Source organism: Chanos chanos, chromosome 1 (genome assembly GCF_902362185.1).
Source record: "Chanos chanos chromosome 1, fChaCha1.1, whole genome shotgun sequence".
Classification (NCBI taxonomy): domain Eukaryota; kingdom Metazoa; phylum Chordata; class Actinopteri; order Gonorynchiformes; family Chanidae; genus Chanos; species Chanos chanos.
The window spans coordinates 40,699,185-40,726,275 of record NC_044495.1 but is presented as its reverse complement, the minus strand read 5'-3'; the positions used below and the strand labels follow the sequence as shown (position 1 = coordinate 40,726,275).

Below are 27,091 nucleotides of genomic sequence, written 5' to 3'. Positions count from 1 at the left end.
TAATGTATTAAAACTTTTATTCAGACATGGTACATCAAACAGAAAGAGTTTCAGAATTAATGACAAAATGAAAAGAAAACGGGGAAAAAAAGTTGTTGTTTTTTTCTTCTTACCGCAAATACAAACAATACAGTCGATCATTTTGAACTATTCTCCTGGAGTCAGACAACCCGAACAGGGGGTGAGAAAACGAGAAGAAAACTTAGAATGGGCTCCGTTTAATACCTTTTCTATGCACAAAAATGAGACGCATTATGAAGATAGTCAAGCATATACAAAGTAGCATTGTTTGTTTTCATGTTTTTTTTGTTTTTGGTGGGAGTCAACATAGGAGAGCACTAAACAGGAAAAAAAGATTATACTCAACATATCAATATTAGCTCAAGTAAAACTGATGCATTCAATGCCAATTCGCCATCTTTTCTCTGTATTATCATACGGTCTTCTCTCCGTTTGGAAAACCCAACACTGCCCCTTTAAGGGTATGACATCCCCCCCACCTGTTAAAAAAAACCCTCCTCCTTTGCAAGACTATCATAAAGGTGCACTGGGCAGGGGGTGTGGCTAACATGTGGCTCCTTTGGGACTTTTCAAAATATCCACTTCATTTACATATATGTAAATGTAATTTTTAGGACAAGTCAACATTTGCTGGCAGCGTCCTGGCAAATAAAAATGTAAACACACTCTTTATGCTGCAACAGACACAGAAACACCCTAAAAAAACACCACTCTAGCTCAAACAATTCAAGTCCATACTGTGCATATTTTCCACGCGTCTCCCCCCACTCCCTTCTGTCTCGTAAAATAATAAGGGAATTTCAAGAGAGACAATAATTTCTTTTTTTTTTTTTTTAATCAAGAAGTACAGCACCAAGCCGCAACCCAAAGCACCTGTGGAGTCGAACAAATGTCTGTTAAATTTTTTCTCTCTTCAATGAACACAGCTCATCAGAGACTTTCACATACCTACAGACAGCCAGAGAGGATTATGGGTACCCCTAAAATTCTTCTGTTTGTTTGGCAGTGCTATAGTGTGTTACAGGTAACCAGCAGTTTTTTCCATTTGTTACAGTGAGTCAGAATGTGGCTGTGGACTGCCTCTGAATGCAATTATGACATCATAATGTCAACCTGTCTCAAAGTGCTATACTTGTTCAGCCCATTTCACATAGATGTTACATGAAAGATGGAGGAGAGAAAAATAAAAGACATGAACTATTCTGAAATAATAAAAAAATGGATTCTGGTTGTCAAACCCCATATAACCACAGGCTCTGGTGCACAGCCTTGTTTAGACCTTTGTCAGGCTACAGTTTCACAGGCCGCATCTCAAATCAAGTCAGAAAACCAAGGCTGCCACACTCTGTTTTAAAGAGCCTTCACAAATATATGAAGATGTCCTTCTCCAAGGTCTTCACTTATCCACCAATATTCTCTCTCTTTCATCCCTCTCTCAGGCAGAAAACACTGCGACAGACAGACTCACGTTCACTGGTGTGGCTTCAAGTTCATGCCAACACACACACACACACACACTCACTCTTAACACACAAACCCAGTGCACGTTGTCCAAAAAAAGAGCAACCACCACACTCTTACCCCTAAAACTCAGCAGTCTCAACCATCAGAGTTGAGCCATACAGTTGTCTGCCTGTTTCACCAGACTTGCCTTCAGCCTGTATATCTGAGGAACCCCTAGACACCAGTAGTAGCAGACAGATGATACAGGGGATAACGGACAAGGGTCGTTCCTATTTAGAGCCACATCTGAGCATCAAACACTTAAAAGACGGACGCTCTCACACACGCACACACACACAAAACGGCTGCATTTTGTGACAGAGAGAAGATACTGTTTGCTGTAATTAAACAGGATTTTAGGATGTGAAGAGCAGAATTCTCAGAGTCTGGGACTCAAACCCTGAGCACAAACCTCAGATCCTTTTCAAGGCCTTCACTGCATTTCAGTAGATAAGGAATTGCACCTTTCAATGATTTAAGAGAAAAAAACAGTCAAAAACAAATAAAAACAAACTAATGCGAATCAGAATGTGCATATGGACATGCACTGAAATGTGGATGGTGTGTATACCTGTGTTTGCATTGGTATTAGACCTTAAGGTCTAATGATCAGATTTGTTTAGCACCGAAAACATGGAACCTGTTGGCTATTGCAACCTACACAGGGCTCCGCCCCCGGGAGTTTATATATGTTTCTTTCTCTACCTGAACACTCAGGGGAGGTGAGCCCACAGCCTTAACACACATATGCTGTTACTGTCTCCAGACCAGAGCACCACGTATTAATAGATCTGCATGTGTTTTTTTTTTTATTTTTTTATACAGAGTAACTCATTTGTTCACCTCACAAACCGAGCTTAACCTTCTTACATGTTCTATCAAGTGTGTTGGTTGTTGAAAGTGTGTGTGTGACTGTTTTTGCATACACTTGTGGACAGTGTGTGCTTGTATCAGAAATTCTGTACATAGTTGCAGATAGTGTGTGTGCATGTATGAAACAGCACTGCTTGCGGTGTGTATTTGACAATCTTTCTCCTGTTTTGGATGCATAGATAATGATGTGATGCTGGTTGACCGGTTTGAACTGGTTTCGATTAGCTGCTCCTCTTTCCACTCATCAGTGACTGAGGCCTCTCCAGAAACCTGCTGTTTCAGGTAAACTTTGACACACACACTCTCTCTCACACACACACACACAAAAAGGCTACAAGCACTTAAAGCCAACCGATAAAACACTGGGCACGTTGACTTTTAATATATCCACGAAATTGAGCCATCTACTGCAACTGGCCCACCAGGATGGCCAAGGTCAGGGGTCTTTTCACCTTTTCACAGGGCTTGTGGGACATGACGTGACCCCTTCATGACTGTTGCTACCACCGAAGGCATCGGACTGTGTCTTCATAATTTTTTTTTTTTATTTAAGCACATAAAGGTTAAGGTGCTAAATACTCTCTCAAGCTACCAAAAAAAACAACAACAAAAAGACATATTTGCTCTTTTCAGACTAGCTCAATGGGAACATAGCACACTGATATTGTGTTGGATAGACACAAAACAGAGAGAACAAAAGTCAACCTGTATCACAATTACCACCCACTCCATCAAAAAAAAAAAAAAAAACAGAATAGAAAAGAGAGAGCGACTGTGAGACACATCACTGAGAGCAAACACACACACACATACCTGACATGGATATCATGCATCTGGGTGGCGAGCAAGCATTTTCCAATGACTGAGAATGAGGCCACTGGGCAGAATCAGTTTGTATTTTAAGTCCTGATGATGTGGATCAATGCTGTTCTCTGGATGTCCACGTAGAAAAAAAAGAAAGAAAAAGAGAGAGAAACCCCAGGATTTGTCCCATAACGTTCCAGCTGTACCATTCCGCCTTCTGGAAAAATCACGTGTCACGAACGCTTCACTGTAGAAAACCCTGGTTTCGATTTCACCGACGGCCAGCCATTCAATTCAACCCGTCGTTTCGGTTTGACTCATTTTATGAGTACAGCACTTAATATCAATTTTTATAACGTAACAAGCCAAACACAGCACTTCATCAATATTCTGTAGTCACAATGCAATTCGTGAACTGCAAATGGGATTATTGGCCATCATGTCCCAGTCATCCAGAGTTGAGATTTGAGTGACGTTTCACTGGGCCAATCAAATGGCCTGCCTAACTGCTGTGTCATGAGAAAACGTACCATCCATACGTTACAGATAACATACAAACCAAATCAATCCTGGGGGCTTCTCAAAACCAGATGTTTGATGTCTAAAAACTGAGGCCTAGCTTGTGATAGAACTATGGCCGACAGGTTAAAAAAAGTTCATTCAACAAACATCATTACCTCACATACAGTGACAAGGTCTGAGTGGAAAACATAATTTTTGTTTTTTTTAAATCTGTTTGTCATTTTTAACGGCTAAGGGTCTTTCCTCTGTACCGGGAACGAGAGATGGAAAGGGAGGAAGAGGGAGGCTGTGTGAGTGTGACCTTTTTTTTTTTTTTTTTTTTTTTTTAAACTAGTAGACACAGTGAAGCCCCAGTCCAAGAGAGCCGGGAGCTCTGGTGCAAAACCAGATCGATCTGGAACCAACCGGATTAAGTCAGCTGATGTGGTGCCTCCAGCATCTCCATGAGGAAGGTGTCAATGGGGGTATCACCAATCAGTTTGAAGAAGAACAGATGCTCCAGACACTTCAGACCAATGGAGCGCAGTGCTGGCAGTCGGAGGAGGAGCTTAGCAAACCTGGGGAGGGCGGAGTCAAAGAGCAGATTTACTAATGTAATGAACTAGATTTAATAAAATTCTGTGGCAGTCCTTCGGCAAAGTCCATCTACAGCACGTGACTGTTTTAATCAATGTGGGAAAGTGTAACATGTAACTATACAGTCATGGCCAGTTGTAGCATGTACATTTGAGGTGGTGTGTGTGTGTGTGTGTGTGTGTGTGTATGTGTGTGTGTAGAAAAAAGGTACATGCTTTACCTTCCCTGCTGGTCAGGGTATCTCTGTTTACAGTAAGCCTCCAGCGATGCATAGACTTTCTCCCTCAGTAACTCCACCTCACTCGGGCTTGACAGACCTTTCGCATCTGTAGGAGGAATGAAACACACACACACACAGTTTAGAAATGACACCAAAAGACTAATTCTTTGCATGTATTCATATACACATCATGTGGCTTCAAAACACTTAAAGAGACGTCTGTGTTGAGCCTGGACATGAGAACCACAGCAGTCACTCAGTGAGGAAGAGTTAGCCATCAGATCTTGATTTCATGCTACACTGCTGCCATATGACAAGTAAATGTAATTACATGGGCCAGAACCCACAGTGGTCGCCACGGTTACCTGGATTAAAGAGAATGATGGCTCGCAGGCAGCCCAGCTCAGTCTTATCCATCTGCATGTCTCTCATTTTACTGACCAACTCCGTCAGCACCCTTCAGCACCAAGAACGGGGGAGCAGGTGGAGAGGGACGAGGGGACGAGTGAAGGAAGGGATGAGGTCAGGGGGTTGGGGGGGGGTGGGGGGGGGGGCAGAGAGGGAGAGACAGAATGAGAGATGGTTAGAGCAATTATCGCATCAAGACAAACACACTGATGCATAACAAAAGTCTCCTTCAGAGACTGGCACCAATGCCGACTCACAAAGGAGCGCAAAAGAAAAAAACCAAACTGAAAATCAAGCTTCCAGCACCATTACAGGTAAAACCTTTGCCACACGGATTCAGCAGCAAGGGAATACAACATACCTGTAGTCAGGACCAATTTGTAGAAAGGAACGCATTTGAAAAAGCATTTTATAGAAAAATATTGACAATGTTAGCATCCAAGACAATACATTTTAGTTGGCTATTATCTATTCGTAGCTGGGTTGCACTTTCCGAGTTTATCAAAACAGTGACCTGCTCATGTAGTGTCAAATATTAATTTTAAAAAACAGATGTAAAGCATAACAATGACTGATCTGATCCCTTAGAATGAGGGAATTTGTACAAGTCTGAGGAGAGATGATACCAAGTATGAAGAACATTGACGTTACCACCCCACCCAACCCCACCCCCCCGGCCCGTAGTTTCCACCCATTTCCCTCCAGCTGACACTAACAAAAACAAACAAACAAACAAAAAAAAAAAAAAACACTGACAACTCAGATCTTCACCTGGCCCAGGTAACAGCTCTCCACCAGCAGAGCACTCTAACCAACAACTGGAGAATTTTTTTTTTTTTTTGCTTGTTGTTTTGGGTTGTTTGTAGCGTGTGTGGTGGCATCATTACCTGTCAAATATGGCCCCAACCTCTGCAGTGTGCGTACTCTCCCTGTGTGTTTAATCAGAATGCGTTATTACAGTGCCAATACACAGTCACATGGTCAGAAAGCAGTGAGCCGACTGGACGGGGCTCCAGCCATTCAGAGTCAGAGTTTGCTTGCGTTTTCGGAGAAGGCCCGTGTCTAGGAACCACACGGCTAGACCACACGCGCTCGCTGAGAGGGATTGGGCCTGATTTGAACAGTCACTTTTGGGGAGGGGGGTGGGTAAGCGTAGCGTTAACAGAGAGGTTAAACGGGAGAGTAAATCTGTAGCGGCATGCAGATCTGTTTAAATGGTAACTAACACTTGCGGGCTGGGACATTCTGGCTCCTGAAGCAGTCTTTTAATGACGTATTCACACCTCTGTTTTTTGCACTATGCAATGTTTACGCCTGTTTTGTGAGTACAGCGTGTGCCCTTTATGGTGCATTTTAAAACGATACTTTAACACTTGTTGGAAGCCTGAAGAGGAAGCATGAATCAGTGACAGTGACACAGGGCGTGAAAACAATTATTCCTCCAATCAGATATCTGGGGACAGGACAGCATCGGGACAGCTTCCCAAAGTTTACCACTGTGGACAGTTAATTGTAAAAAAAAAAAAAAAGAAAAGAAAAAAAAGTTTGACACCAGAACCTGGGGAAGATGGATGAAGTAGTGAAGACAGACAGATTTAAAAACACTCCACCACCCAACAGCAAAGCAGATTTTTGTTTATATTTGAGTGAAACCTGGAACAACAGCATGCAACCAAGATTTGCTCAAGATCCACCGGGATGATCTTAGAATTTTCCCCTCACCTTCATAACAGGATAACTTCAGTTTAATTAACAGCAAATTAACAGAACATAACATCCGAGGAGTGGCATGTGTGCGCTTGGATTAGAACACCACACAATTATCAGTCAATGATATCTGCAAGTTTGTTCATTAATGCATATGTATTTTTGTATGTACCTTGATTCTATTAGCATAGAATTCGAGTGTGTGTGTATTTCTGCAATTGTTTTAGAAGATACATGCAAAGACGCTATGAAATTTCTGAATGTTGGCATTCGTGTTTGTTTTAGAGCGTCCTTCTGTCAATTCACCATATCACACACAACATTACCTTCAATATCACTTATAATGTTCAGAATCAGAGATTAAAAAAAAAAAAAAAAAGATATTCAGTATCTGTTAAACAAAACATACCAACAAAGAAACCATTTCAGTCCTCGTAAGCCTGAAACATCCATTTCTTGCAAATATTCTAACTTGCAATTTGTCACAAGTAATACAAAAAAACTACTTGTAATGGGCTGGGTTGCTAAGCAACACTTCGTAAGTAAAAGCCTGGAAATTCACACTGACAGAGCTATGATGTGTCACCTTATCTCATCTTCGGTTTCGTAAACGCACAGCCAATCCTAATTAACATACTACATTTAAAATCAGATACTGACGCAAACTGAAATGCAGCGAGTCTGCCCGTGGGACCCACCCTATGCAAGAGAACGAGTGTGAGTGAGTGTGAGCGTGTGTGTGTGTGTTTACCTGTCGAAAATAGCTCCGACTCCAGCGCTGTGGGCACTGTTTCTGTGGACGTGGAGGCCGGTGGCCAGCAGGATGCCGTCCTTCACTGTGATTGAGCGATGGGAGAACGACGCGATCAGTAACTCGTTCCAACCTGACAAACGGAGGAAAGGAGGATTAGAACAGGGATGTAAAAACAAAACAAAGCAACATAAAAAAAAAAGTCTCATTTTACATATTCAACCAGATGGTGGGAAGTATGAGAGAATGCTAAAATACTGTATGTGCTGATATGCACAAAGGGCAGAGGGACGTATTCCTTTGCAAGCTGCACTGCAGTGATTCCTGCAAAATGCGGTTTTGTAGGCGTACAGACAGTTTTGTATGGAAACCGAAAATCACACCTCTGCAGTGCTCAGTTTGTCTCACTTCACACGTGTAGTAAACCACACATTCTCTTTTCACCTTGGCTCCCGTTAATTATTATTATTATCATTTTTTTAACATATTCTTAGTATGAGTGAACACTACACACTGTCTGTACTTTCCATCATTACGAACAACCTTAATCATAACTTAAAGATGGTAGGCCATTTCTTTTTTCTTTTCATTTCTCCCTGTGAGAAAATATACACACCATACTCATCATGCAGTGTGTGTATGCTTTAACTGTCTTTACTCACTTTAAACAATAACAAAACACATGGTGCCATTAATCAGACCATAAACAATATGCTTTATTGGAATTAATGAATCCACTTCACTGAATAAAGTAGATCCGACCTCTGAGCTTCTCCAGGTGGGAACCTGTGTTTTTTACATTCGAGTAAAGACACATTAATCTAAGGTTTGTATTAAATGTGTTTTTTATGTTTCTATGTGTCTATATGTTTTAATTAAGAAGAAAGAAAAACTAGTCAGTTCAGTTTTCTTTTAAGCCAAACTGAAGCAACAGAGGTACAAACCAAAGAGTGAACTGAATGAACCATTACACCTCTAAATATAAATCTGTCAAACCAAGTCTGTTTTTAAATTTACATACACGTTTGTCACCTCTGTTTAAAAAACGCATTTGGGAACAATGGTAAATTTAAGTGTTACAACTGCCAGCTTCCCCATTACAGAGTCTGAAACTTGGAGCTTACTAAACCGTCAACGACTTGGGTCTGTAAACCGTAACAGTGTGTTTTAATGTCAAACTGTTATTCAGTAGTTTTAATCAGTGCTAGATAAATTCAAGTGTTAATCCTCCCTGACTGGCTCTGAAGAATGAATGAGCAGCAGGTATGTCTGCAAATGGCATCGACACATCCTATACACCACCCTCAATGAAACAGTGCTACACGTGTTTCTTTAATCTCAAACACGTTAAGTGCCAATTCAAAACTAAACTCATGCTCCTGAACAATCGATAACTTTAACCCGTCATTAGATTAGAGGGCAGAAGAGAGAAGGAGCAGATGCAGAGCTGGAGTCAAAATGGATGATGCTAAAGCTTCACTGGAGAGGGTTTTCAAACTAGAGGCCCTGACTTTCTGAGAGAGAAAGAGAGAGAACTGGTACAGTATCACCGTTAGTACTGCGCAAGAAGCTGATTTCAAACAGAGTATCTGTGATACTGTCACTGAATTACACAGTGGTTAAAAAACAGCAGCAACAGTGACTAGCTATAAAGGACGTATAGAGAGCAGACAACAGTGTTTTGATATTTGTTGATGTGAGTGATGAGAGGGAAATGGGATTCATTTAAAAATCACTACAAATGTCTGCAGTCGACAACATACTACACAGCGAATGCAGGACAAATGGGAACTGACTTTTTACTGCAGTCTGATTGGGCTATGTGAACGGTGTAATGTGTGTAATGTATTCAGCCAAAGAGCCTAAATCTAATTCACTATGAGCTTCTTTCTTTGTTCCTCCACAGAACTAGTCCTTCTGTTCTCTGTGAACACTAACTGCTGTCATGTTAGTGGATGTGTGTGTGTGCTAGTCAAGGGGGGTTGAGAGGTGTGTGAGAGACAGTGTGTGTGAGAGAGTCACAGTGTAACAGGTGAGTTACCAGCGCGTAGCAGGATGACCTGGTCATCCAGAGGCAGCTCAGAGAAGTGTGGGATCCTCTTGGCCCACTCCACCAGTGTGAAGAGCTGCTTATCGGCCGCCTGACAGATATTAGTCACCGGGTCGTTGGGCTGGAGACAGAGAACAGGGCAAAAGTTTTAGGTTAAAACCTCAGTCTTTTGTCTCATCTTTACCCTTTAGCTGCCACTACCCTTTTCATCACTTACATAACACAATGACACAGAACCCACTGTGAGGGGAGGGAAACCTTGGGACATTTATAAAGGGATTAAATCTGGTTGGATTAACAGTGAATCAGTTTAGACCACAGAGTCTCAGCTTTATTCCACCTGGTCTGCAACCCAGCTGCTTTTTAACCTCAGTTAGTGGTCAGCAGCATGTTTTTCCCCATGACGCAGGTGTGTGTGTGTGTGTGTGTGTGTGTGTGTGCTCTCCACAGCCAATTACAGACACAGTAGACAATGTACTGTGGTTAGCAGAAATGCAATCCAGCTTTCCAGGAACAAGGGCCTGAATCATGACTCCTGGTTAAGGCCATGGACTGTCAGGTGTTACCTAAACATCCCTTACAACCACAAACGGCTACAGGGGGAACAGGGAGTGGGAGCAGAAGGAGGCGTGTGAGGAGGCATGCGAGGAGGAGCGGGAGGGAGAAAGGAAGGGAGGGATGGTTTCTGTGGCCCTTAAGGGTCCTTCACTCACAGAGCTGGCCCCCGAGCTGCCGTCCGCATGCAGCTCCGTCTTCTGCTCCACGGCCATCTCCGCTTCCAGAATCTTCTCCACGGGCATCTCCTCGTTCACAGCACTGGTGGACTCCACCTCTCCGTCTCTCTCCTTGTTCCTCTGACGCTCTTCCTGTACAGCTGCAGCCGCACAGAGAAAGAAAAAAAAAGGAGGGAGGGAGGGAGAGACAGAGAGATAGAGAGAGAAAGAAAGAGAGAGAAAGAAAGAGAGAGAAAGAAAGAGAGAGAACAAGTGAAAAAGAGAGAGAGAGAGAGAGAGAGAGAGAGAGGAATGGGTGAAAGAGTGTGAGAAAAGTGGTGGGAGGTCGGCAGCCAGGAGAGATGGTATGATGAGAAAAACGCAGAGGAATGAAGGAATGAACAGAGGAATGGAAGACAGCATGTAGCAGAGGTGGTGAAGAATGAATGAGATGAAGATAAAGGTAGAGACAGAGTGAGAGAGTAAGAGAGTGAGAGAGAGAGAGAGATATACAGATATGTATTTCCTTGTTAGTTAAAAGCCCATTCATGCATGCCTGAGTCTGCTCAGGCCACATTCCTCCACCTAATGAAATGGACCCTAAAAACGCCTGGCTTCTGTTTACAGTAACATCAGGTAATACTACTTTTATCCTGCGTTCACTGAGGTCCACTGGAAAGTAGTTAAAAATGTGTTGAAAGCAGGATTTTGTAAAAGCGTCAGATATAACTCGTGCCTTGAACGTCTTGCGTATCTGAAGAGAAGACATCGGCCGTTTTCTACGGTCCATTTCAAGGCGTCATCAAAGCACTTAATTCAGAACACTATTTAGACCCTTCTCACACACGCAAACACACTCACACACCCACACAACATACATACTCACTCGCAAGTGCATGCGCACACACACACACACACGCACATTCAGCAGTGTTCACACACAACCCCCTCCCTCCCTCCTTCCTTCCTCCTTACATCGTTGTCGTTCATCTTGGACCACTACAGAAGGAGAGGGAGGGAGAGGGAGAATGAGGGGAAACAAAAGAGGGAGAGAGGGGACAGAGGGTTAGTATTTACAAAGCTCGCCCTCCCCTCTCTCTTCCTCTCCGATTTCATCTCTCTCTCTCTGACCCCCTTTTAGAGTAATACTACTCATTCACCTCAGACAGCTCTTCATTAAAGCACTAATTAACTTAGCTAGCCCAGGATAAACATGAGTCAAAATCTTAGCTCAGTTATCAAAGCCATAGTGGAATTGTATTAGCAAAGTTTCCTATAAAACATGACAAAACTTCAGTTGTATAAATTTTATCATTCGAGAAAGACTAAAGCTTGTGTACATTTCATTGATATTTCTGTGATATAAGGGGGGGAAAAAAAGAAAGAAAAACAGGGCCTATTTCTACATGCCCTCTTTCCTTCTCTCTCCCTCTCTCTCTTTCTTTCTCCCCTCGACAGTCAGTAATAAACAGACGCAGACACTCCTCAGAGATATGAAGTTTACAAACAGTTTGTTCTTTCTGAGGGACTGTTTATGTGAAGCTCTGTGAGCAATATGCTAGAGTACTAAACGATAACATCCAACACCATCTGTGTGTTATTGTGTAACATGAACGCTGTATACTCATATCCTGTTCTTACTGAATCGCTGGATTGTCTAAGCAGGTGACGCGTTTCTATCATAGCTGCTCTTCTGGGTGGCTGACAGGATGTTTCTGTAATTCGCTGTCTCTTTTCACAGCCATGGGAACTGGTGTGGGAGTGTAAGTGCAGAGGGATGTGAGAGAATGCTTTAAAGTGTGTTATCTGAGGTGCGGAGGCGCTCTGACAGGTGAGACCTGCGGGTGTGGCGTCTGACGGGGCATGCGGGTGCACTGTGTCGTGTAGCAGGCCGTGGCGTGAGACCTGCGGGTGTGGCGTCTGACAGGGCATATGCGGGTGCACTGTGTGGTGTGTGAGCGCGAGGTGTTTGACAGGAGCGGGCAGGTGTAGACTGTGTACCTTCTCTCTTCATGCCCATGGCCAGGCACTTCTGGTAGCGACAGTACTGGCAGCGGTTGCGCTGGCGTTTGTCCACCATGCAGTCCTTATTGTCTCTGCACGTATAGCTCAGGTCCTTCCGTACTGTCCTCTTAAAGAAACCCTTACAGCCTTCACAGCTGTACACCCCATAGTGCTTCCCTACAGACAGACACAGAGAGAGAGAGAAAGAGAAAATGAAAGAGGTAAACAGAGCTGACGGTTCTGATATTCATACAGACTGATATTTCTTGATGTCTACAAATGTTTTACACTGTTAACATTTTGGAATCCATTGGGTAAATCAATGCTACGGCTTTCGCAAGCCAACTGGGCAAAGATAGTTTTACACTGGTGTTAAAAGATCAATAGTAAAACAGTTTCTCTTGTGTCAGTGTATCACAACAGTATCAGCAGGGTGGGTTTACAATGAACTCACATCTTAAAAAGGCTCAATTTCCCCTTTCAGTGTTGCCAAGCTAACTGACAGCGATTCCCACTTGCTAGTCAGAGTATCTCAACATGAGTCAAGTAAAATATTACCTAAAAGGTTTTCTACTTGAGCCAGCACCCCCCCCCCCCCCCCCCCCCCAAACACACACAGTTAGGGTAAAACTATGTTCTGCATCATCTCTTGGTTCTATGGAGTATTTAGGACTGATCTCAGTTCTGTTTTTTGCCGTGCACTGGGTAGAGGGCTTGTGAGGCAGTGAGGGGCGTACCGGACGAGCGGTCTCCACAGATGGCACAGAGGCGTTTCTGGGAGAGCATGGGCCCAGGGCTGTGACCCGACATCGGCTTCAGCCCAAACGGTGGCTTCACGTCGTCAGAGCTGCTCACCGTATGCAGGCCTGACATGGACACTGTGGAGTTGATCTGGACAGAGAGAAAAAGAAAGAGAGAGAGAGAGAGAGAGGGGGGGGGGAGAGGGAGAGAGAGAGGGAGAGAGGGAGAGGGAAAAGGAAGAAAGAGGGATGAGTATGTGTCATTTGTGTACTGTGTTGTATCCACACTCCATGTGAGAACCTTTTGAGTTCTGGTGGAATTTTTCAGCTTCACCAGGAAAAGTGTGCTGAGACAATGTGAAATACAGCTAACTTACAAGCAACAACAAACAAGTAACATAAACCACATTTACAGAAAAAAAACATCCAACCACCCTTAAACCCACTCTGGCTAAGAGAACAAAACGCTAATGGCTTTGTAACACATCAACACTCAAGAGCTATGAAAAGTATGTCTCTACCACCAGTCAGCGTTGACGTCTGACGTACATAAGGCATTATCGGGGTTTTCGCTCACCTGAGGGCTGCTGATTGGTCCGTAGCCGACAGAGGGCGTCCCCGGTAGACATGGCGATCCCAGGGAAGAGCTGATAACAGAGAAGGGCGAACCGATGCTGCTGATTGGGCTGTTCACAGCCGAGGTGATGGGCGGCAGTGATGTCATAGCAGCGGCAGAGGGGGCAGGAGGAGGAGAGCGTTGCCCGGAGGGAGGGGAGGAAACAGACGAACTGTCTGGACTACGAGAGTCTGGAGAAAGAGGAGAGAAACAGGCTGAGAGATGGACGTAAGGATACAAGGACACACAGGAGTCAAAGCAGAGGTGGAGGAGTGGCTCTGCACAGTCGTTCTGAACTATATGTGTGTACGCCCCTATTACTGGAGTGAGCTAATCAGACGTTACAGTGGTCATCTAGAATAAGAACCAAGATCTCAAAGTTAAGATGATAACCATCTCAGTCAAGAACAATTTGTACCCAGTTCCCATTTGTGACCACTTTTGTTCAGAAAGAGATAACAGGAGAAAGAAATATGAAAATGGTTAATAATAAAATGTCTTCAAATATCTGTGCAAGTGGGGTCTGACACATTTTCATTTTTAAGCCTTGGGAACACAAAAAAAGAGAGACTAGACTGGAAAGTGAGTGCTGGAACCAATTTAAGTAGCCATGGTAACGCACTGGCTGGTACTGTGGCTGCATTATTTGAACACGTGTATTTAGGACTACAGGAAAACAATGCATTTTGGAAACGAACATCCACAAGTACATCGTTCGTCTCGGAAAACAAACATTTCTTTTGCAATTACGTTAAAACGCGAACTAAAATATGTCATCAGTACCATATGAACCATATCATTCCCTTATCATTTGAACAATACCACATCATGAGATCGATAACCAAAATCTGCAGGTCCAATCTGAATTTCAAGAGAATCGCCTTAACATGCAACAAGTGACACAACTTAGTCCTACCCTTTACTTCCCTGCCGCTTACTTTCAGCTAAAACTAGTCATTAAATGTATCTAAGAAGCAATACAATATATTTACGATTCACTCAGGCAACAGTGATAAATCACATCAGCATCACAATAGCCAATGCGACTGCCCGCAGTGACGGTCATAAAGTGACAAACGCTTTGATGTTAAGCCACAAAGCTCTTCGTTTTTAAGATTACATTTAAAATACGGAACCAGTACAGCATTGAACTGAATGCGCAATTATGAACTTGTTAACTCGAAACACCGTAACGTCTACTTAAAAAAAGATGTAAACAAAATGTAAACAACAGTGACGAGGTCGATGTTTACATTTTAAATATTGTTTCATGTCGATAAAAAATATTTTGAAATGAAATAAACGACAACAATAATAAAAAATATTCTTACCTCTGCTGTCGCCCATGACGAGCACTGAATCTGTTTCACCGTGATTGCGCACTGATTGGCGAGCTTCAATCTCGACCAGTGGCTCAACTCAAGGCCGCGGACTGAGGCCCGGGCCGATGCCGTTAAAAACAACCAAGATATGTCTATAGTTAAAACAAAAGAAAAAATAAATTTGAGATTAGCCTCGAAAATATGTATGCAACATGTCTCCAGTGAGAAAGAAACTACATGTGGAGCGGTACTGCACCGTTGTTATCGTCTGGCAAATGTGTTAGCTATTGTGTTGTGCTGCCAGTTAGCGAGCTAGCCAATCGAGCGTAACTTTAAGTGGTGGTTTAAATGAACATTTTTTATAGATGCTGTACACCAGCTGGCTGCCAACAAGCAAACGTGTATCATTTGAAAACGCAAAAAATCAAATATCTTACTCAAACATGAGCACAGACAAAGACACTACAAGATGGTCGGGACATATTTCGATTTTACGTTGACTATGTAACAAAATAAACCCGACAGGGACATACGTATAATCCCCACTCACAGCAATGTGTTTCTGCTGTTAGCTAACCAGCTAACAAACTTGCTAACAACTCCGCAGGCTAAACACCCAAATCCGGAATGCTCTTCGGTGGAAGCAACAACACAACAGATGGAGCATTGGTGGACAACTTCACAACAAATTTTTCTGACCTCAGTCAAACCGAATTAATCATTTATACCCACCGTATCTAGTAGATGATGTAAATTCCTAGTATAAAACTATGAGAGGTTAGGCCTGCTTCCTCTCCCACCTCCTCTTTGCCCCCTCTCACTCATGTCGTCAATTCTTCCTCTTCTTCTACACCTTCTCACTGTAAGGTTTAATGGCAGAAACAGCGTCGTAAAGCGTAGTGCTGACACCTGCAGGATTTGGCCGTTACTCCACCCCATGGCCGCAAAATGTGTTGAGTAGACAAAACACGCTTTAAGTAAACCCTAAATGTAACCTTGGAAAAGCTGTCACACGAGTCAAAAACATTCAAAAATGACCTTTTTTACTTAAGCAGTATAATAGCATTATATTATGGAAAAGGAAAGCGATATGAATGATGATTATTACACAGGAGACTTCTTAAACAGTCGCAGATTATTCGTTTTTGAGATCTGTTTCTGGAGGTAAAATAGTTTTGACATATATTTAAACTAATTTTCACGTTGAACAATTAACTTTTGCGATTATGTGGCCCTAATAATAAAAACAGGCATCAACTGTTTTTTTTACTCTTTTTAAAAAAATAAACATGAATTTCCACGTAAATTATAGATTTGCTTTTAGATTTGCAAGAGTTTGTCCAGACAGACATATAAAGCTGTTCCTGAGTGGATTCATCACAAAATTGACAATTTATTTCAGTAACAGATTTCATTTTCCCAAGGTAACCTTTTTGCTGGTAAAATTTACAGATTGGGTTACATATCTATGAGCACTATGATAGTTTGTGGTATTTATTTGGTGTGGTTCAGTAAAATATTAGTGGAGGAACTGTGACAATACCTCTTTATTGTTCAGCACAGGGGTACGACAGGCACATGTCATCACTTATGCAGCTTAACAAGGGCAAGGACCAGGAAAATGGGAGTGGTTATGATTTGACTGCCCATTTTAAACACACGTTCATTCCCTGAGTAAGAATAGTATCCTTAACAATTTGGTGGAAGTCACTGGAAGGTTTTGATGGTGTGGTAGTAAGAGAAGCTCAGTAACAAGAGGGTTATGAATTTAAACTGTGTAAACCCCTCCCCCCCATGTACATCATCACAGAGACATGTAAAAATTTGCTTGTCAAAAGTGGCAAGGAATGTATACATGAGATTCACAAGCTTTAATACAAAGTTTAAACCTTTGAGTTACAGTGTAGGGATAAGGTTTCTCAGTGAGCCAAAAAGCCCACTGCCAGACAGCCAAAGACAGTCCAAAAAATGATCAGGTCAAAAGAAATTCTTTATTGAGCAGAAATCAAGCCTATAAAACACCATGCATATAAGATGAAGAACACTTTACATTCAAATGAAAATGTGTGGATGTTTTTTTTTGTTTTCTTTTTGCTTTTCTCTTTTAAATGAAAAGGCTTAAAGTGAATTCTATGTGAAATGGACTATATGGCATCACAGGGGCATCACAGGGGCAGTGTGCCCAAATTCCCAAAGCAACAACTGACACAAGAAATTTTCCACAGAATTATTCAATATTTAAATATTAAATATTTTTTTCTTTATTTGCCTGCAAGGACTTAAGCAAAATGTGATGTATCTTTTATAATATACACAACAGTTTGTTCTTCACAATTCACTTCAGTTACACAGGACTGTTTAATAGCTTCCTAACGTTGATTATACTATGTAGACAACACTGGCTGTCTGCCTGTGCTTTATGATAGCCTTGTTCAGATGGGCTTTTATAACTGGAATAAATTGAAATAGCACATATTACCATCGTTAAGTACGCGAGTGTGAGGTGGACGGAGGACACATGTGAGCTCAGTAAGAGCGAATCGCGGGGGGAATGGCAGCGCAGTCCTCCCCATTCAGCGTGTCATCAATTACGGGCCTGTACTCCAAGGTGACCTGAAAACCACACACACACGCACAAACACACACATGCACACTCATTGTAGGATCAGTTGTTCTATAGGTTCTCCTTGAAAGGTGGACCCTTATCCCTCAAGAAGGCAAATTTGGGTAAAGCTGTTTCAGTCTGAATCTTTTTACTGTCTGCATGGGGACACGGAAACTGTATATTGTGTGGTTTTATTCGCTGTGCAGTTTTCTGTTACTCAGGTGCCTGTTAAACATGCCCTACATTCAGCCCTCTATTAGAGCTAATGAGATTTCATCCTCCTTCAACCATAGCCAAACTAATGGGTTACTGGACTGGCCCCTGTAGTTTCATACATGCCTCTGATGTTAAATGCTTGATTAACACAGGAACAGATGCAGTTTCATTTACTTAAGCGTTTCCTTTATTTGAGCAGTTTCCTGTAGCCTAGGCCCTGTACTATAGACCTGTATGAATGCAGACTGCTGTGGCAGAGGAAACTGCACTCAAGACATTTACCAAAACTATGATTTCTTCAACATCCAGATAGTCCTGTATCTATCCTGGCCGTCTGTCAACCCATCCCACCGTAATGGCTACCCGCCCTCCTGCCCAACACCATCTCTGATCTAAACTCCAGAACTGTTATTGATTAGCAAATAACCTCACTGGATTCTGAAATAGCAAAACTCGTATCTAAAATGTACATATTCTCAGTAATAATGTACATTTTTACACACAAAACCTGCCTAAAAACAACAGCAACTGATTGATTGTACCTTTCCTGTCTTGGGGTCCACATAAGACAGAGTGTGCTTCCTCCAGTGCTCATCAAAAGGCTTCTTCTGCTGGCCCTCCAGGGGTTTGGAGTAGTCAAACTCATCCACACGATCCTGCACACACACACACACACACACACACACACACACACAGGCCCAGCACAAAGTTAACCTCAGTCCTCGGAGAGGCCAAAGCCAGGGCTCTGACATAGTTAATCTTTATCAATGATATGGAGGCAATGGATTTAATAGTGTTTTAAAGGGTGAGGTCTATCAGATGCTGTAGGGAATGACAGTAGGGAGAGACAACAAACAGGGTTTGGTGTTGGTTAACAAGTCAGGTTAGAAAAGCATTTCTGGTTGTACTAGAGTAGGATAATTGAATTTTTTTGTTACAGAACACATCATCACATATGTAAACTGTGTGTGTGTGTTTCTTTCGAATGCAAGTTGCTTGGATGAACGCGAGTTTTGATGTTCTCACTCTTTCAGAGAAAAACATCTAACGTTAACTTCATTTTAGCTTTGCCAACACTTCCATTCAAAATGTAATTTCGTAGCCTTATAAAGGAGACCCAAACCTAAGAACATAAAGGAACACCCAAAGGGAAACTAAAAAAAAGCACTTTGACATGTTTGTGAAATAAGCATTGCTTATTTCCTAAAAACAGAGACTGAATGCTACGATAATCTCCTGAGGAGCAGTAAGACCGACAGGTGTAAAGTTGAATTTCCCCACTGCCTGTGAACGAGAAGTCGTATGTGAGCGGAGAAACAGTGCGCGGTTTCTGTGGATTTGTTTACCTTGAAGTCCTCTCTGGCGTGCGCTCCCCTGCTCTCCTTCCTGGCCTCGGCAGAGTGGATGGTCTGAACAGCGTTCAGCATCAGGTTCTGCAGCTCCAGTGTCTCCACCAGGTCAGTGTTCCACACAATGCCTGGCACCACAGCACCCAGTCAAGTCAGTTACACAAGATACCACAGCACACACAGACAGGCTACAGACACAGGCTGTGGACATGACCTGCATGCTAGTAATAAGCATTGTAATTAAAGAGTACTGCTCTTCAACTACATAATACATGACTCCGAGTTTACACCACTTACACAGAGTTCATTTTTGTTGAGTTCTTTAAACTTTAACTCTGAATGATGTAATGGTTTATTATTTTGTACAAAGTTACATACAAAAGCCGCACGCCCCCCCCCTTTCTTAAAGGCATAAACTGATTGACTGTGGACTGTTTTTATCTAAACACAAAAGGCCACCGAGTGTCTGTGAGAGAACAGGGACACACTGACTGACCTCTGTCGAATGTCTTGATGTTGTCCAAGGTCTGGTAGAGGGCGTCCATCTTGTCACAGCCCTCCTTGAGCACGTCTCCCGTGCGGAAGACAGCGGCGTGACTCTGCATGGTCTGACCACACAGGGAGAAAATGTCACAGATGTCATCAGAGACAAGACACAGAAAAGGATAAACCACAGAAACGGTGAACAAGTCTGAGTATATCATTGCCACTGTTACCATGGTGACAAATATAACTCTTTCCCCGAGACTGAAAACAAGCACACTATTACGTAACACGAGTAGATTTTTATTTTCACAAAACTCACAACCTGACTGGGTATTTCAGACCAGCTGTTATCAGAAAACATGGTGTTTAACAGAGTCTTTGTTTTTCTTTTCCTGTGCCAAAAGTCTGATCATAAACAGAGGTTTTAATGGAGAGGTGCCCTGCTGGCGCTGACTGAAGAATGGAGGTGTGTTAGTAGGTACCTTCTGCATGGTCATCCTGATCTCCGAGGTTCTGGTGCTGCCGTTAGCAAAGCGGATCTTGTCCAAGTTGGCCACGGACTCCTCACCCGCGTTAGATTTCAGCGGTGCCAGCTTCTCTCCTGGGGAAGGAGGAAAAAAAATAAAAAACAAAAACAGGATGATGATTTGCTCTTGGTTATATATTCAGTTCACAGTGTTCATCACAGGGGAAATGTAGCTTTCAGTGCTTCTCATGGGAAATGCAGTTTAAATTTGTTCTCTGTAAAAGAAATATATATATATATATATATATATATATATATATATATAAAATAAGAATATATAGATCAAAATATATATATAAAAGACATATCCACAAAATGAATAAATCTAAATGTGAATAAATGTATATATATATATATATATATATATATATATATATATATATATATATATATAAACACACACACGTGTACGTTAGGTGTGAAAATACCTGGTTTGCATTCTTCGGCAATAGTCAGGGCGCAAGCGCGGCCAAACACCACCAGATCCAGCAGGGAGTTGGCGCCCAGGCGGTTGGCACCGTGCACAGATGCACAGCCGGCCTCTCCGCAGGCGTAAAGCCCAGGAACCACCTGATCTTGCCCATCCTTATAGGTGATCACCTGTGAGAGGCATCCGTGTGGACCAATGAGAACAGAATACATGTATCTGAGTTATAACACTACTGAATAGGATTTTAAAAGCAATGGAGACATATGCCAATAGATCTTTTTTTTTTCCTGGTAAGAACAAATTACCACAGTCTCGCCTAGTTATGGTTTACTACCATTACTACAAAATACACTGTTACAGCAACTCCTTAGCACACTGAAATATTATAGCAACACTGTCTGCCTTTTTACAATATTTTATATTGTGTATTGTATAATTGTAGCAGACACTACACACTGTTTGTCAGTAGTATTGCAGATCATTTGTTTTCAATAATGTCTGAATGGATGAGTGTGTGTGCTTCCTGTAGCAGGGGGGTGGAGGGTGGTACCTGTCCCTTGTAGTTGGTGGGGATGCCGCCCATGTTGTAGTGAACGGTAGGCAGGACCGGGATGGGCTCTTTGGTGACGTCCACGCCGGCGAAGATCATGGCCGTCTCGGAGATGCCGGGCAGACGGGTGGCCAGCTGCTGAGGGGGGAGGTGGTGGAGCTGCAGGTAGACGTGGTCCTTCTCTGGACCAACACCCCTGAGCAACACAGAGAGAGGAGAAAGGGCATTACACCACACAAACAGGCCACATTTACATTCAAACAAAAGTATAACAGTAGCAAATGACAGATTTTATTCTGTCTAGTTTCGCTTTAACGATGTAAGTTCATTAGTTTCTGTTTCTACCCTGAGCAAATGCAGTGTCTGAGACAGTGGCTGAAGACACTCCAGCGCATTGTAAACCAATCAGTTCAATCGCATGGCTCACTGATTCCTACGCTCATTCCTCATACTATTCATCTGAAATTAATTACACTTTAACAGCTCCATCTGTCAGCTTAACAAGACCAATTTGTTCAAGAACCACAAGACAAACGCAGAGCTAATCAGTAAACGACAGCATAAACAATATTTCACAAATATACAACATGACCCTCTGGAACCTTGCTGTCGTATGTGAGGGGAAATGGTCTCTGGACACTGCGTTACCTTCCCTCCCGGATCTCGATGGTCATGGAGCGGGAGACGACGTCCCTGGAGGCCAGGTCTTTGGCGTTGGGAGCATAACGCTCCATGAAGCGCTCGCCCTCGCTGTTGATCAGGATTCCGCCCTCACCACGGCAACCCTCTGTGATGAGGCACCCGGCACCATAGATACCTGAAGGCGTGACATCACAGGTCATGTGAGACTCACTGACAGGTCAGAGACAGGTGGAAGATCTTATCTTTAGATCGAGATGTTTACACATCACCTAACACCCCAGCCTGTCAACACAGCTAATTATAGCTCGTGTTGGGCTGTATGGCAAAAATGACCCTGGACTACCTCTGACCCTAGAAGCACTGGTGGAATCATTCAAAACAATGATGATCAGAAAAAATAAACATCAGCTCTACAGCATATTGTTTAATTTAACCTCTTTAAGCAATAATGTCACTATAATCACTTCTGTTTTTAGTTAGAAATGGGTTAGGTATGTGCATTCATTCATAACTGATTCATCAGGTTTTTTGCCACTCTCTGAAATGCAATGTAGAATTAAAGTTTGTTCTTTCTACAAACAAATATTCTGCAAAATACCCTGCTTTTACCCCTAGTGTGCAGTCTTGAGGAAATATCTACTCTGAAGTTCTACCTCCTCTTTACTTTTTTTTTTCACTGTTTCTCAATAAAAGGGGAATTCAGTAAAAGAGAAATGAGGGGTGTTTTCAGACATGAACTCACCAGTGGGATGGAACTGCACAAACTCAAGGTCCTGGCAGGGCAGGCCGGCGCGGGTTACCATGGCGTTACCGTCTCCTGTGCTGGTGTGAGCTGATGTGCAGCTGAAGTAGGCACGGCCATAACCGCTACAGACACACACCCAAACCATTAACATTACCTCACATTACGATGCCTGACCAAACACTGTTTACTGTCTTATGATGACTGCTTACAGGAAATCGTGAACTAAAAAACTGAAAGCAAGAAAAGTGTGAAAGTATGCGAGAATCGATTAGACATGGACCAGAGAACCACTTTCCATACATATTTTTCAATCTCTGCACACTGGGTAAAGTCACAGACTGAACAGAATGAAAGAAGAAAATGAAAGAACTTTGACTGTAATCGGCTCGGATTTTGGCTGAGGTGGCAGAGTGTAAAAAGCCGTGTCATTAGACCAGACTGTGTCACATTAAAAGTCTGGATGTGTGTCCGTATTTACCCAGTGGCAATGACAGTGTTCTTGGCTCTGAAACGATGAATGGAACCATCCTCCATGCAGAGTGCGATCACTCCCCGACATTCTCCATCCTCCATCAGCAGGTCCAGGGCAAAGTACTCCACAAAGTAACTGGTGTCATACCGCAGAGACTAAGGGGAAAAAAAAAAAAAAAGCAGGAATTTAGAGTGTAGAACAGATGCTGTGTGGATTTGGGAAAAAGCGTTGAGGAGTCATTGGAGGCACAAACCAAGGACAAACAGATGATGCAGGAATTAATCTGTGGTCTTGTTTCATCTATAAAAATGGCACTTTATCAATACAGACATGTGTACTATAAAAATCTGAAGTCAAGAAAATCCAAATTAAAAGGCCCAATTAGAAACCATAGTTCTTTGGATATTTTAACGAGAAACCAAATGCGGGGGGGGGGGGGGGGGGGCATGCCACCTCAGTCCCGTCACTTATTAAAAGTAAAGCTGAAAATGACTCTTCCGTAAATAGGTTGTTCTGATCCAGTTTTTCAAGTGTCAAGACACATCATGACGTTAAAAATAATAAAAAAAAAAAAGGTTACACATTAGTCCAAACTGAGGTTAACTGTCAGAAGGTGGTAATTTGTAGGCCTGTGCAGCTGGTCCTTACCCTTCCATAGAGCGTGTGCAGGAGGGAGTGTCCAGTTCTGTCAGCCACACAGCAGCAGCGATGAGCCTGGCCCCCTTTACCAAACTTCAGGCTCTGGCCTCCAAACGCACGCTGGTAGATCTTTCCATCCTCCGTACGACTGAAGGGCATGCCAAAGTTCTCCAGCTGAACAGGGACATAAAAGCAAATGGTAAGTGAAAACAGAACTGAATGAAGAAAAAAAAAACACAGGCATCCAAAATGTTTTGGATAAAAGTAGTGTTCACTCCCTAATGATGATTCTCCCCCACATTAAAGCTGAAATAGAGACCATCATTTCAGCCAAGCACCATTTCTGGGTTTTAGACTTAATGTTTGCTTTGAAGTACAACTTATCTTCACGACATTACTACAGATAATATATCAGTGGGTGATGTGAAATACAGCAAAACATGTTTAGAATCATGACAGGCGTATTAACTTTTTTATCACGATGTGAGGTTCTTCCCGCTACCTGACCCTGGTACCATGTGGTTTTGTCTGAGAACTTGAGTGTGTTAGGGCATCACGAGGAGGAGGTGGGGCCATTCTCTCACCTCCACCACTGCGGCAGGAGCCTGCTCTGTCATATAGTGGATGGCATCCTGGTCTCCCAACCAATCAGATCCCTTCACTGTGTCATAAAAGTGCCAGCGCCAGTTGTCGTCCTCCATGTTTCCCAAGGCTGCATTGATCCCACCCTGCAAACCAACAAAAATGAGTGGCAGTTTTACTAAAGACATGTATAATTAAGTCCGCCAAAACCTTGCATGAGAAACTATGTCCTGAAAATCAAAAAATTCAACTGACTTTACTCAGATGTGTTAAATATGGATTATTCTAACTCTAAGATGCATTCTGACACGACTCAATATAACAACCATTTCTATTGCAACTTTCAAGAGTAATATACACAGACAGTAACAGTCTTGTTCAAGAGGTCAAGTTTCAAAGGCTAATGATGACTGTGAACTTTAGACTCTTCTATGCCTTGGAATCACATCAATGTGAATTATGGCCCAAAAGACCAGGTTTTGTTTTGTTTTGTTTTTTACAACCTTTGCAAAAACTGTTACAATCATTTACACACAGAGGCCAAGTTTCCCACTATTCCAGAGAGGGTTTATTTTAAAAATGTAAATTTCAAAATTGACCAAAAAAAACCCTCAGGAAAAGTAAGCATGTATATGAGAGCAAACCATAGATGTAATGGTATAGCCCTAAAGAAATACACCAACTACAAACAGATTTACTTGGGCTTTTAATTCATTAAAACAGTTAGCATGTGTTCTTTTAAAGGGGGCATGGCAAATATTATCCCATAATCCTCTACTGTATTGATGTCCCATGAGTAACTGCTGAGCTCCTTTGTAAAGAGAGCCCTGGGTGCATCTAAGAGCAAATCAATGAGGAAGAGATAAATAAGTCTGCAGAGAGACAAATAATACACTAGGTCTGTGTAAACACTGGTGAAGGTTAGCAAGACTTCAGTGAGTACCTGAGCAGCCACGGTGTGAGATCTGGTGGGGAACAGTTTGGTGACACAGGCCGTGTTGAAACCGGCCTCTGACAGACCGAACGCAGCCCTCAGTCCTGCGCCGCCTGCACCCACCACAACTGCATCAAAGTCATGGTCCACCACTGGGTACTGCGTGGAGATCTGGAGCAGGACACAAAAACACACAGATTTTCATTGTCTGCATTCGCTGGTGGCATTTAAAAACTGCTGTCATGTTTAGCTGAAGTAAGAAACGTCCTGGCATTTGCAAGTAAAAACTGAGCTGAACCACTAATGATGGAAGAGTGCAGACAACCAAATATCTGTAGAGAGGATATCAGCTATTGGGTGAGAAGTGACTTACCTCATCAGAGACTTTGGCATCACCCCTTTTCCCATAGACTGAGAAGTGAAGCGTTCTGGAGCTTGCTTGACAAACTACTGGCAGCTGGACAGACAGACAAACAAACAAACAAATAAACAAACACCAGAGTAAATGGACCATTAGAAAAGCGAAGCATATACAATGAATCACACATGTAATCAGTATACAGGACACAACAGTTATGCACAATGGATTTTTCAGCCAAGAAGACACTTTGTGACACTATGCACAGTAAACTGTGTATGAAACCAGTGTACAAGAACTGACACACCCAGTGAACAAACACACTGGAAGGTGAAACTGGAGAGGATTTGAAAAACAGAAACTAATGGTCTGCAGAATTATATATATCTATCAATCCATTAGGAACACATAACACAGGTGATGTATAGTGTCGTACTGTAACTATACTGTCACTACTCGCTCAATGTTTCCTCATGCATAGAACATAAGGGCACTCAGCTGATGCGGTTCATGTTACGCGAGGACAGTTAGCTAACCGTAATTGTAAAAACGAATAGACAAATCACTGTTATACTTGCATTGACACAGCCCATAGCGGCGGTTAAAAGAATCTGATCTAGCTAAAAGACATTCAGTGAGATCAAATATGTTAATCATTCCAACATGTCAAACGTTATACGAAAAAACAGACTTCGATTAATTAAAAAAAATCTGTCATGTCCGCGTTAGCGTCACGAATGATAACGGACAGCAGTGTTAGACATGTCAAAGGCTAAACAGCGATTTAACCAGCTTGCAGTTTACACTGTGTCAGACCGTAGCAACTTCAGCGAGAGAGGGCAAGCAATACGTTGCTTTGAGTGTATTACATATCGATAGCGCTAGGGAAATGAAACTGTTGAAGTGTTTTTCTTTCTTCCTCTTCAAAACCAATTAAATGTATACATATATAATCATCACACGGCAGCTATCCCTAGCTACCTAGCATGCTAATACAGCCCATGATGTCTGGGCACAATGCTTCGCTGGTTGACCTTCAGTAGACGGGTGTTTACATTTTGCAGACAGCAGAAAATCAGCCAAACGTATCGTAAAGCTATCACCGACACGCACATAAACACCATTAACCAAGGCAATCACTTTAATGACATCCTAAAATTACAATTATCCCGTACACATGAAAAACGTCACTAGATTACTCACATTAGCTGCTAGCTTAGCAGAGGGTAGTTACCTAACTATACCATAAGACAATCACAGATGCTGGTTACAAAACCCGAGACAACGTATCTATGAACCCATCATAAGCGTGGCAGCGCCTACATCTTACAATAAATGTTATACTATTTATCATGGTGCCTATTTGTTAAAAATAAAAACCTTCGCTTGCAAAAACTTACAGTTTTCGATGACAGAACCCTTTTCCCGAGTAAACGGGAAGCGGCGCACACCGTAGCCATATTGCTTTTTCCAGAGTCACTGTAGACCGACTGGGACGCGGACTGTTCTGTAAGGTCCACGAGATGCTTGTAAGACCGTACCAATATTGAGAGGAGAGGGGGGGTTCAGAGCTTTGGCACTTAGTCAAGGTGTTCAGGTCCATGTAGGGCACTTATGTCATAGTACGCAACCTAAGGTTGAACTGTGTCGTTCCGTCAACGTTTTTAAAACAAAACGTACTTAAGACTGTAAAGTTATAGCCAGTCTTCAGTGATGCGAAGATGTGT

The 27,091-nt window shown here is 42.5% G+C and overlaps 2 protein-coding genes across 6 annotated transcripts; both read right to left on the bottom strand.

The window, feature by feature from the left end:
• Positions 1-15,641, bottom strand: rxrba (retinoid x receptor, beta a). 5 transcript variants are annotated; one of them, XM_030789776.1, is made up of 13 exons: positions 15,563-15,641; positions 14,840-14,982; positions 13,470-13,699; positions 12,890-13,043; positions 12,150-12,329; positions 11,124-11,147; positions 10,149-10,309; positions 9,427-9,556; positions 7,386-7,518; positions 5,815-5,856; positions 4,885-4,976; positions 4,520-4,625; positions 1-4,280 (listed from the first exon to the last, which is right to left on the bottom strand). In XM_030789776.1, exons 2-13 carry the CDS (start codon positions 14,853-14,855, stop codon positions 4,133-4,135), a joined length of 1,416 nt encoding a protein of 471 aa, XP_030645636.1. In that variant the 5' UTR covers positions 14,856-14,982; positions 15,563-15,641; the 3' UTR covers positions 1-4,132. The 5 variants fall into 5 exon arrangements, with proteins under 5 accessions (XP_030645636.1, XP_030645652.1, XP_030645644.1 ...); XM_030789792.1 differs by lacking the exon at positions 5,815-5,856; XM_030789784.1 differs by lacking the exon at positions 11,124-11,147.
• Positions 15,642-16,799: 1,158 nt separating this feature from the next.
• Positions 16,800-26,844, bottom strand: sdha (succinate dehydrogenase complex, subunit A, flavoprotein (Fp)). Its single transcript, XM_030789742.1, has 15 exons — positions 26,765-26,844; positions 25,380-25,463; positions 25,016-25,177; positions 24,075-24,218; positions 23,500-23,664; positions 22,858-23,006; positions 22,377-22,501; positions 21,641-21,809; positions 20,993-21,188; positions 20,441-20,612; positions 19,969-20,087; positions 19,497-19,608; positions 18,998-19,128; positions 18,194-18,307; positions 16,800-17,443 (listed from the first exon to the last, which is right to left on the bottom strand). The coding sequence occupies exons 1-15, from the start codon at positions 26,822-26,824 to the stop codon at positions 17,357-17,359; spliced, it is 1,989 nt and encodes a 662-aa protein (XP_030645602.1). The 5' UTR covers positions 26,825-26,844; the 3' UTR covers positions 16,800-17,356.
• Between the last annotated feature and the right edge of the window lie 247 nt (positions 26,845-27,091).